The 12,706-nt window shown below is 40.5% G+C and overlaps 1 protein-coding gene across 2 annotated transcripts in view; it reads right to left on the bottom strand.

The window, feature by feature from the left end:
* LOC119736413 (transmembrane prolyl 4-hydroxylase-like) overlaps nucleotides 1–12,706 on the bottom strand; it is a 33,796-nt gene that overhangs the window by 3,766 nt on the left and 17,324 nt on the right. For both annotated transcript variants that reach the window (XM_038210432.1, XM_038210433.1), the window contains 2 exons: nucleotides 11,167–11,456; nucleotides 2,084–2,141 (listed from right to left, as the gene is read on the bottom strand). In XM_038210432.1, the coding sequence (XP_038066360.1) occupies nucleotides 2,084–2,141; nucleotides 11,167–11,456 (348 nt within the window). The remainder of the gene's footprint in view (nucleotides 1–2,083; nucleotides 2,142–11,166; nucleotides 11,457–12,706) is intronic.

Raw genomic sequence — 12,706 nt, 5'->3', positions numbered from 1 at the left:
TCAAATTCGAGTCAACATTGACTTTATTTGTAAAAAAGTGAACGTCCGCTGGTACACCTGAATGGGGTTACTGAAGAACACTGTAACCGCTGAAGTATCACAACGTCATAAAAGAAACCTCTGCATAGGATGCAGGCCAGTAATAAAAAAAAATAGGACCGAAATTGCCTACGCCAGCCAAATCACGATTGGCATGCCCGTATTGTCCAGTATTAAAGCATTAATTTTTGTTGGCCATGAACTTGAGGGATTGTTAAGCATTTTGTTGGCCATGAACTTGCGGGATTGTAGAGCATTTTGTTGGCCATGAACTTGAGGGATTGTAAAGCATTTCGTTGGCCATGAACTGGAGGGATTGTAAAGCATTTTGTTGGCCATGAACTGGAGGGATTGTGAAGCATTTTGTTGGCCATGAACTTGAGGGATTGTATAGCATTTTGTTGGCCATGAACTTGAGGGATTGTAAAGCATTTTGTTGGCCATGAACTGGAGGGATTGTGAAGCATTTTGTTGGCCATGAACTTGAGGGATTGTAAAGCATTTCGTTGGCTGTAAACTTGCGGGATTGTAGAGCATTTTGTTGGCCATGAACTCGAGGGATTGTAAAGCATTTTGTTGACCATGAACTTGAGGGAATGTAAAGCATTTTGTTGGTCATGAACTGGAGGGATTGTAATTGGCCATGAACTTGAGGGATTGTAAAGCATTTTGTTGGCCGTGAACTTGAGGGATTGTTAAGCATTTCGTTGGCCATGAACTGGAGGGATTGTCAAGCCTTTTTTGGCCATGACATGGAGGGATTGTAAACAATTTTGTTGGCCATCAACTTGAGGGATTGTTAAATTTGGATAAAATTTGGTGCTACAAAATTGCTCTACTTTGCAAATGGAGCACAGGCATCAATTTCCAAAATGACGATGGGCTACTGGACTACTTTTAGGGGTGATTATCTTTGGACGGAATTTTCTCCCAAAAGTAATTCCTTAACCCCAACAAATTTGGACAGAAAATTAAATATGATGATGTAAGCTTTAGTTTGATGTGTGTTTCAAACACCTTGGTGAGTTGCGAGTATTTGTCCTGAATGTGACCAAATATTTTAAATACTCACTACTCTCCAAGGTGTTTGAGAGTAAAGCTTATTATATCATATTTAATTTTCGGTTCAATTTTTGGGTATTAATCGGATGACTTTTGGGAGAAAATTCCATCCTAAGATGATCCCCTAAATGTAGTTTTGTGGCACATCGCCAATTTTAATAATTATGCCTGCGCTCCATTGCAAAATAGAGCAATTCCTTGGCCCAATTTCATCCGTATTTCACAGTAATAGGAGCTCGCACTCCTGTACACGGCTTCCACTCATCTTTTTTTTTTCAAACCTTTAAGTTCAAGGTCCGCAAAATGCTCTATGAAAGCAAAGACATTGAGGGCACACAAGTCGTAATTTGGCCCGCGTAGGCAATTCTGGGCCTATTTACTGGTGTGCACCCCTGAAGCCAGGGGGAAAGCAGTCTGCTGCCACCACGAGTCTAGATAGAGAAAGTATTGATTCGTGTTATCAGTGGACCTGATACGACACTGAGGTATTAAGCGCACTGGAATGACCGCCACGAGTAAACTTAGCGTAGTACACCGGTTTACTTTGGCCAGCCTACGTGCAGTCATGCAAATTAAAGTACAACATTGAAGAATTCTTATTCTTTTTATTTACCCAATATATTTTCATAGCGCGCACTTGTACTCACAACGCTTTATTATGGACAAGCACCTGCAATACAAACTATACAAGAATAATCAGTTCTGCTTCTGGTCAACATGGGACATTTTGTTTTTACGTGCCGCATCAATGGGTTTTCATTTTGCACACACAGTATTGCAAAATCAGTTTTGTTCCCTTTAAAGCTAGCGCCGGCCGTAAGTGTTAAAAGGCAAGTTTCCTGTTGTAATTAGGACACCTTATTCCTCGACAGTCCTTCCAAAGAAATGATTAATGCAAGCGTAGGCAGCGGGAATACTTCGCTTCTTGTTTCACGCATAGCTTACGTGTGAATCGGGGTGTACCTTTCATTAAAGCATTTACCTGAAGTTGCTCACTCCACTGAACGATCGACTCTGGTAACCTAGTTAGCGACACGACCCTGTAAAAGAAGAAGAAATCAACACGGGTGTGCAAATAAATTTTCTCGACAGGTGGCACACATGCTCATTGCGTTATTCCTGCGGCCTTTTTTATCTAGTGAACCACTAGCAGGTGGGTAAAAATACAAGGTGTGATGGTGAAGTCCCATTATATGCCATGGATATAGAGCAGCATATTATTATAACCCACGTGTTTTGTTCGTTTTGTTTTGTTGTCGTTGTTGTTGTCGATATTGTCGTTGTTGTCGTCGTTGTTGTCGTTGCCGTCGTTGTTGTCGTCGTTGTTGTAATTGTTGTCGTTGTCATTGCTGCTGCCATCGTTGTTGCTATGGTTGTTTTTGTTGTTGTCTTTGACGTTGTCGTTGTTGGCGTTGTCGTCGTCCTCGTTATATCGTTCTTGTAATTGTTGTCGTTTTCGTTGCTGCTGCTGCTGCAGCTGCTGCTGCTGTTCCTGTTGTAATTGTTCAATGTTATTGCCATTGTCGTTGCTCCTGCTGCTGTTGTTGTTGCTGTTGCTGCTGTCGTTGTCGGTGTTGTTGTTGTCGTCGTCGTTGTTATATCGTTGCTGTCGTTGCCATTGTCGTTGCTGCTGTTGTTGTTGTTAATGTTGTTGTTGTTGTTGTTGTTGTTAATTTAATGTTATTTTTGGTATACATAGTGGTTCTGACATAACTGTGTTTCATACTTGCTCAATGTCACCTTTCTTATTAAAGTTAGTGTATGATTCTTCTCATTCAAACACTTAACTTCGATCGTATTAAAACAGGAAAACAGTCAATGCATCTGGGCTCAGCTCGCTGCATGTTGGATTGTTTATTATCAAATCTGAGTGTAGTTATTTAGAATGTAAATACTTCAAGAATTGCTTTCCAACAGAAATGTGTATTTGACGGGATGCGAATGTCACAAAGACACTTTTTCCCCGATTTTTTCATTTCAATTATGAATGCGAGTGACTGATTAATAATGGCACCAGCACCTCACCACCGGCACAAGTAGCAACAACAACCAAACGCTTTGAACAATATTTACCAACAAATAAAAAATAAAAATACATGTATATTACTTCCCCCCAAAATGACCCATTCACCAGAACCACATCCAAAAAACGCTTCTGTGATTTCCTTAGTGCACAGCAGCTTGATGTTACCACGCGTGTTTCATGAAAAAAATGATTAAAAAAACAGTATCCACGACTGTAGGTTTTTTTTGGGAGGGGGGGGGGGGGATAAGTCGATAAGGCTTGTTCGATAGCCGGTCAGATTTTATCTAATCAAAGTAAGCGCTTTGGTGTGCAATAGTTTGGTCAAATTGTTGGTTTTGGAAAACGGCTCTGAGTGATGATTGACTACTTTTTTGTTCACTGAAGCCAACTCGACTCTTCTGGGGATTCAACATTAAGTGCAAGGGAACAAAAAATAAAACCCAAAAAGGCGTTGCACTGGGGCTTTGAGACTTGTAGATCGGCTTGCAAAAGAGGCACTGCACTATAGAAAGAACGAAATATGAGGCCGTGTATTAGTAGCCTATAGGAGGAAAGCACTCCTCGCGGACATGTAAGCGATGCGGAAAATTGACTTGGAATCTGCGAATTTGCCTCGTCGCGACCGCGTATCTGTTGAGGCCTGTCGCAATGGATATCGTCACGTTCAGTATAAATCATGTATCCAGTTTCTAAGAGGGTCGGAATGTTAAACAGATTTGAAATCTGCCTGCTGAGCGCTAAACCACGGTGCCAAAAAAAATCCAGATATATTTGATTGGTGTGACACGTTAATGGGATAATGCTTCTCAATACGTACATGAGGATTTTTGAGAGGGCGTATAGGGTGTCCGATATTTTGTGCTACGGTATGCCCCGCGTGTATGCTTGAAGGTAATATACAACATTTGCAAACATCAACAAGAAAAAACTACCATATTATTATGAAATACCTAGCGTGACTGTAAGTGAATAATAGTCTCAAGCAGCCTGTGAAATCATGACACCTGGTCACGGGTGTGCTGTCATTTTCATGAAAAGTGGAGTTTTTGTACCAATTTCCAACAATGGTTGGCCGACTATCGTTTAAAAAAAAGAAACTGAGTTTTTTTTATTTTTAAAATACTGCCCCTAATTTACCAAATTTAGTTAGTCCACATGTGTTTGCAATCGGTTACACATCTGTGAACGGGTGCGAGCCAGCTAGTCTACTTCCTGCTCCGTTTTGTCTGAAGTAGTGTTAGGGAACCAGACTACAAGAACCTTTTATTTTTTATTTTTTATTTTTCCAGCATAAACACGTCAGTGTAACAATATTTGCTGTAAAATACTAACCCCCAAATCCATCCAATTCTGAAAATTACAGCAAAAGCAAATGTCGTATATTACCTTTAATTCTAAGACATGGGCCCAATTTCATTCGGCTATTAGGCAGAAAAATATTGCTAAACAAAGCATCTTGCTCAACAAAAATCTGCTGGGAACCAGGCGCAAGCAATATACAACACACGATATGTTAGCTGGTAACCTGTCGATTCTAAGCAAAACTTCTTTTGTGTTTAGCAAATTATGTTCTGGGCAACTCCACAAAATTGCCACCTTGAAACAAGAATTCAGACGCAAAAGTACAGAGGATCATTTTCAGTTATCCAAACAGTAACCTACCGAATTGTAATTAAAAAGCTTACTTGGGTTAAAGATCGTACTGGTACTACAAACTCTGTGAAATTATTCCGTCTGGTTTGCTGTCATTTAGAAGATATCAAGAAATGTATGTGCTTTTCTACGATCAATTCTTTGACTGACTTTTGGAAGTAAGAAGTGATATTGACGTGATCAAAAGATTGTGCGTGGTTTTTGCACTGTTTTCTCGAAAAGTATATCCACTGAGCTGAAACTTCAACAGGTTAAAGGTTTTGAGCATTCTTCTTTGGATTTTGAGTGGTGTCATCATTGGAAACGAACAAAATTCATTGAAAAGTAAATGATCCAATAGAAATCCCATGCTTGTAAAGGGAATGTACATCATTGGCTTTTGCTGTAATTTTCAGAAATGAAGTATTTTAGGGGTTGGTATAATAGATCAAATACTGTTACACTGACGTGTTTCAAGGTTCGTGTTCGAAAATGCTGGAAAAACCAAGAAAAACACAAATGTTCAAGTAGTCTGGTTCCTTGACTCCAATAAAGATAAAATGGATCAATTTATAGATGCCTGAAAATTTTAAGGTAAGGGAACCAGTCTAGCTGGCCTGCACCCGTTCATGAACATGTAACCAATAGCAAACAAAATTTTGACTTAAACAAGGGTAAAGTTGGAGCAGTATTTGAAAAATAGTTAGGTTTTTCCAACGGTGGTCGGCCGACCACCGTTTGAAATGTATACAAAAATATCATTTTCTTGAAAATGACTTCACACCAGGTGCCATAATTTTATAAGATTCTTTAGACTGTTATTTACCAACATCCCTGTAAGGTAATTCGTAAAACTTGGTAGTTTTATTTTTCGATGTTTGCAAATGTTGTATATTCCCTTTAAACCAAAGAAACGATTCCATGATCTTTAATGCAGTGTAGCTGGTACCACTGTCTCCGCCCATAGCTCCCATGAACATCAATCGTGAGTTGCTTCAGCCTGCACTGTACAGCACTTCTGGACACCAACGAAATTACGTCTATCACTTAGTACATTCACACTTTGGGTAACATATCGACTCGGGGTACAACACGTTTAATTTTTAACTCGTTACCAGTCAGTTTCCATTGGCAATTAACACATGATTTAGCACGCGTGACACGTATCTGGGGCTGTTGATGAGATCATTCACTTGGAGCCGAGGTGGTCATTTTCAATCACGACTTGCCACAGGCAGCGCTTTTAAGAGCAGTTTTTGAAGAAAAGAGACTTATAACGTACTACGTGATCAAAAGATGATTTGGAAGACGGTGTTGTCTTCTCCAAATGAGACTAATTATGTAGCCTATACTTGTTATTCTGTTAATATTTATACAGGGCCAAAAAAAGAAACTACTTTTTTAATGGTGCCAGAGAACTGGCCTAGAGTTATCATTGCACCTGACTAACTGACTTCACTGATAATATAACCTGTGAGCCGGGCAGTGCTATCGGATAGTACTACCCCGTAACGACAACGAATGGGCTAAATCAGGCCCATTGTCTACTCAGATGCATGAACAGACGTCTAGTGAATAGCCATTCTCGATCGAGTGAATATAACTCTGCGCACTCTGGTTGTGTGCAGTTTCAATGTTTATAATCAGCTACCGTAACAATACACCGCGTCCCAAAGTACCGCAACATTGTTTTTGCGAGGCTCTAGCGTCGCCGCGGAAATACTTACCGCCAATATTTTGATATCATTTCAAAGCTTAGAATCTTATTCCCTGGTAAGTACTGGTTTGATTTTTTAAAAGGGTTTTGAAAGGATTCGTGTTCAAATTAAGGCACGTCAAAAACAAACTCAACCGACTTCAAGGAAAATCAATCATGCGCACTTTTTTTCTAATGTGGAAGTGGTTCGTCACGTTCATGATGTGACGATGTCGCTGCCTTTTACTTTCTGTGTTTCCTATTCTATTCGATCCACGTAGACAACACCTTCAATGAATTCACAATATTGTTCTTCGTTTCAAGTTCAATTTTGAAAATCACCTGCAAAGTACGTATACCTATTCAAAAAGCGCGCTCAAAGTGTGACTCGAGTTTGCATCTGATGTACCGCATCATAGATTTTCCTTGAAATCGGTTGAGTTGTTTTCAACATGCCTTTATTTGAACACGAATAATTTTAAAACTCTTTTAAATATCAACCAATACTCGCCAGGGATCTTTAAAAGCTAACATTCCAAGCTTTAAAACGGTATAAAAATAATGGCGGTACGTGATTGCGCGCCGACGCTAAAGCCTCGCAAAAAAATGTTCCGCACATTTTGGGACGCGCTGTATAGCCCAAAACGCAGGAAATCCTAGGAAACGTATGGAATACTTTAATTTTCCAATATCCAAATCAGAGAGGTAACTTGTGACAAAAGCTGCACCTAAGATCGTTAAGTATTCATTTCAATTCAATGTGCGTGTCACGCCTTTCTGTCGCCCATTTAAGCGCTTTACGCATCTTATGCTCTCCGTGAGTGAACAGGACAAAAGAAAAACCAAGTCGACTTTGAGCACTACACCTGCCCTTTTCAAGCCAATTATGCAAAGTCGGCGAGCACGACCCCCTAAAGCTATTACGGCCGACCGCGGCGACGGAATCAATTTCGCCCTAACCGCCGGCCCAACGAGGTCTGACACCCCCGCGATAGCTTTCCTGATGGCCGGCGAACAGGTTGAAGATGCTCGGAGGTGTGCGCGGGGAAACACACGGGGGTTAAGAGAGAGTGGTATCATTCATCATCTAACGGGCTCATCTTGTAGAGTCTCCATCAGATTGAATACCGATGGGGCATGCTGTGGATCGAAGATTACACTCGATCATTCTATTTTCTCGACACTGTCATTGCCTGGTATCGAGGCATTCATATACGTGCCATCGATGGAGTAAGCCAGCTCAAAAATATCAAAGCGCACTCTGTGCATCCTGTGTCGCATAAACTCATTAAATACCAAAATAAACTTAAATACCTTACGCGATGACCGGTTGCATCTGCTATTCCGTTCCACCCTCCAGAATAAATAAAACCCAGAAAGTCGAACAAGACACTAAAAGACATAGGATCATTTGCATTTATCCCAAAAGTATAACCTCCCAAATTATTGTCAAAAGCTTATTTGGATTAAAGATCGTACTGGTTCTGATCGTACTAAAAAAACCGTGAAGATATTCCATCTGACTTGCTCTCAGTTAGAAGAAATCAAGAAATGTAGGTGATTTCCAACGATCATTCAATTGACTGATCGTTGCAAAATAAAAAGTTATAATTATTAACGTGTTTCGTGGTCAAAAGGTTGTGCATGGCTCGTCGGTATTTTCTTGGAAAAAAATGTAATAAGCTGAAACTTCAACAGGTCAGGTTTTGAACATTTTTCTCTTGGTTTTTGAGTGGTGTTAGTGAAAGCGAACAGAAATACATGAAAAGCAAAGAATCCTATGTGCCTTCAAATTTATTTTGTTCAGCAACAGTACTATCACTTACTCAAATTTGCTTTTTCTTCTTTTCATCTTTGGAGACACAAGTATATTTTGATTTGGGGTATTTTGCGGAAAGTTGTCATTCTGTGTCATTCCGTTTGTTCGTCATTTTATTGTTATTAATTCAAGACTGGTTTGTTTTTCATGTGTGTTCAAGAAATTGGTATATGCGGTCGAAAAGTCAAGAGCTGCATGGTGTTTGATCAAAGGCTATGCATTTTCAACACTGAAACCAAGTTGCATACCGTATGAAGATTGTCATGCTATTTACTCGACGGCTCGAGTCACGACCAATGGATTATTATATCTTTGGGCAGAAACTTGACTCAATCTGGAGCATATGGTACAAACAAAACGTCATATACACCACGTATATACACTGCCCCCCTTGCGAATAACCCCAAAGCAAATATGTATAGATGCATAACAAGACAGCGGGTGTCAGTGTTACATTTTGTTTCCCCTTTGACGACAGCCAGGAATATTGATCCCCACCGAAAGAATGATTACATGATATTAGGCACTTTAGACGGGCAGGAAAACTCAATTGCTGCCAAGGGGATGCAATAAACACAACATTTATGCGGCGCCCCGTGGGGCGACAATTCAAGGGGAGGATTTCGGGAGGAATTTCGACACAGACGGGTCAAATTTGACAGCATTCAACAAAAGTCACGTTTCTTGAACATTCCGTGATAGGTGGATGACTCTTGAGTCTTTTCTGTTTGAACTGGAGGTGACGATTTCATCAAAATAAATTTTAAAAGGGGGCGAAACTAATTTCACGCATGCATGTATTTCGTCACCTATAACATGAATTGATCCTTCTGCATCAACTGCATCATCATGTGAAGCAATGAAGTTCGTGACTATTGTGGCTATAAGTAAACAAGTCGATATTTTTCACCGCTCGTCCCTGTTACTTGTAGCTAACAGGGACAAGTAACAGGGACGAGCGGTGAAAAATTTATGCCTTCGTCAGGGTGAATTTGAAAAACTTAATGTCACTTGTTTCAAGAATAGAATTGTGATATTACTTGGGATGAATTCCATCAAAACTCCGAAAAATATATATATGCACATTGTCTTTGGAGAATTGGAAACTTTAAATAGGCGTTACGGCCTGAAATCCCAGAAAATTTCACTGTTTCGATTATTTAGCCTACTTATCCTTTTTCAAATGTCTGGTTGAAAGGAAACTTATCTCATGTCTTACCGTTCCTGAGAAAAGACGAACAACCCAGGTTGTTTACATCGGACCCGGCGGAAATTTTGTGGCATGAGCATATGTGTTTCAAGCCGTCTCTATTCAATATTCTGCATACACATTGTGTGTGTGTGTCACATAATACACACAACGCCAATACACAAATTTGTTACGCATCCCCAGAATACGTTTCACTGTGCGGCAGGATTGACAGCTAGCAATCAACAGCTCGATTTTTTCGGAGTCAAAATTGTGTCCCCGAAATTCGTTCTCGCATGGTTCTCGCACGAGTAACGCAAAAACGCCCAGATTTTAAAGGATAGTTGTGTAGACGTTTATATATCCCATTTTAAAATGCTCTTTCCAATTAGTATAATTTCGTTTAAAACGCGTTTTTTAGCCCAATGCAGAGCATTCCAGGCCGTAATGTCCCTTTAAAGAATAAAGTCGTACAAAGGAAATGAATCCAGAAAAAGTTCGGTTCGTGCGCGTTTGTGCATCGCGAAAAATGACAGCCAAACGAGTCGATCTGACAGGCTGAGAAATTGTTACCCCTGAGAAGACGACGCATTGCGGACATCATTTTGACAACCTGTGCTTGTATCAACAGTTTATTGTTGATTCGGACGGCAGGTGGCACGGAAAAGACTCGGACGAGCGGGGGATGTGGGTGGGGGAGAGGCGCAGATAGGAGGAAGGAAACCAGAAAACATTAAGTTCAAAGGTTGTACGAAGAAAGAAAAAAATCGCCATTCAACTCTGTGTTTGTTCACATTGGCACTATATGCACACGCACCATTTGGTCAGGCGTGAGGACTGAATAGGTTTAATTTCTAAGGAAGAATCTCATTTTGGCAGTTGAATCTTGAAGGTTTCTTTCCTCCATTTTTTTTTTAAATCGAGGCTATATCAATGCAAGTTTCAACTATTCTTCATAACTACAACCGTGAAGAAACGGACGATACAATAAACAAACTTGGTGTTGTGAGGAATAATTCCAAATTTTGAATGAAACATCGTTTGAGGGTGTTTTTTTGTTTGTTTCCCAAACGCAGATTGGCTTTTATACCGAGGCCGATAACGGCCACGATTAGACAATTGCCTGGCGAAGTGAGGCATGTGTGAATGCTCATTTTGATTAAAATAAATAGACTCGGTATAACACGGTATAAGACAGCCATCTCGAGGCTCACAAACGGTGAGCTTTCAAACAATAGGTCTAATATCGTTGGTAAGATTTTAGGGTCAGTGGCGTAAACTGGGTCCAATTTGTAAAAGGCACCGATTCTTCATTTACTGGAGGTGAGGTGTGACTCATTGAGTTTGGTCACAATGAAATGATTGTGATTACCGAAGTTATGATTAATGATTATGATTAATTATCATGATTAACTACAAAGCTCTTTCTCTTCTCCAAATTCCGAGCAAGTGTACACATAACAGACCTCGTCAATCAAAAGGTTGGGCAAATTGGTATTTATTGTCCCCAGTGTTGGTTAATATATCAACTGCCCGCACTCTTGACCGAATTCTCCCCTGAAGTTAATTAATCCGAATTACCCAACAAATGACACATCTGATACTATTGTTTGGCAAAACAAAATAATGATTGCTTTTTACAGTGGGAGTATAAGCATTATCCCCTCTCCTAATTATGCCCCTAGCATGAGTTGGTACCCTACCTTCTTTGCATGGCAGCCAGCACCGGGTCGGTCGCGGGTCCCGGCTCGCCCAGCCATGCCTGTTTGCTCTCCCGTATCTTGTTCTCCCCGTGGCCGGTCTGTTGCCAGACCCACCGCTCGACGTCGGCCAGACGGTCGCTGAAGACCAGCGAGACGAACTCGTCCCTGGTCAGCTGGCCGTCCGAGTCCGGGTCCAGACCCAGATCGCTGTACATCTGCAGCACGTCCTTATGGCGCAGGAAGGCGTTGTCGGTGTTCAGGACGGACAGAAGTTCCTCTGTATCCAACACCTATAGAATAATAATAGGTACTTGTTTAATGGTCCTAACATGAACACGTACTCGTCCCTGGAGACCTATAAACCTTTATCATGCTGCCACCATTTCAGTCATGTTCCCTGTATCCAATATTAACAGTACTAAATGATAATGGTTATTTGTGCAAAAAGGAACCAGACTATTTTTCCTTCCAGCCTCGCTTTTGTTACGTTGATTTAAATGGGAAAAAAATCAAGATGGCCGCAACATGATAATGATCTATATCGCTCATGACTATTTCCATGCAGGTTTGCAGCATTACTAATGTTACTATATCATCGTGACTTTGGGCGCGATCCCTGGCTATATGGTATATACGGGTTTATGGCTTCTGTTTAGCATCCCTTGAACAAAGACATTGACAACTTGGGGAACCGCCAATACGGGGCAGGAGAGCACAGTTGGTAGAGCAACGACACGGTGCTCCTTAGGTCGTAGGTTCAAACCCCGCTCCAGTCAATTCTTTCTTCAACTTTATTATTGTTAAAAGATCATAACACTTTAAGCAATTATAACCCCGACCGCTTGATGTCAATTTCAGGGGGCTGAATAAATATTTAGCAAGCACAGGTTGGCAGCGAAAATATCATGCTATATATGTTGCTCGTGACTGGTTCTAAAAAGCTTTGGGCCCTGATCATTGGGCTCTTGATATATGGTTCATTGGGTCCATTTTTCCCCTATATCCGTGTTACATCTCACATATATGATTGTGCATTTGTGTTGCACTCCTTAATGCAGTCATCCTACAATAGTGGTTATGAATATCAACTACATACCCAGCAAATAGAAAAAAAATATATTTGTAATTAAGTAAGTTATGTATTAAGTAATTCTTAACGATACATGAATGGCAAATTACAAAGTACCAAGGTAACAGGGACAGGAAAAATGTCACACTTAGGGCCCTAAATTGATAGACTGACCCCATTCATTGTATCAGCTTAGCCCCCTGGCAGTATACAACTCAACGATTGAAGGATGCCATGTTGCTCCTGCGTGGGCAGTCAATTAGTAACAAGTGTCTTGCCCAAGAACGCCAGCATCACAGGCTGGATTCAACGCAAACAAAATCCGAAATAACCTATAGGTTCGATGCATCAGAAGACGAGGCAACAACATTTCATAATCTACAATATTTCATTCTCTTATTCTCGATATTCTTCAATTGCACGTTCATTTTAAATTCGTTTTACATCGATATACACGTATCTCGTTTTTAA

This window comes from Patiria miniata, unplaced genomic scaffold (genome assembly GCF_015706575.1).
Source record: "Patiria miniata isolate m_02_andy unplaced genomic scaffold, ASM1570657v1 HiC_scaffold_3, whole genome shotgun sequence".
In the NCBI taxonomy this organism is placed as follows: domain Eukaryota; kingdom Metazoa; phylum Echinodermata; class Asteroidea; order Valvatida; family Asterinidae; genus Patiria; species Patiria miniata.
This window is presented reverse-complemented; position numbering and strand designations above follow the sequence as displayed.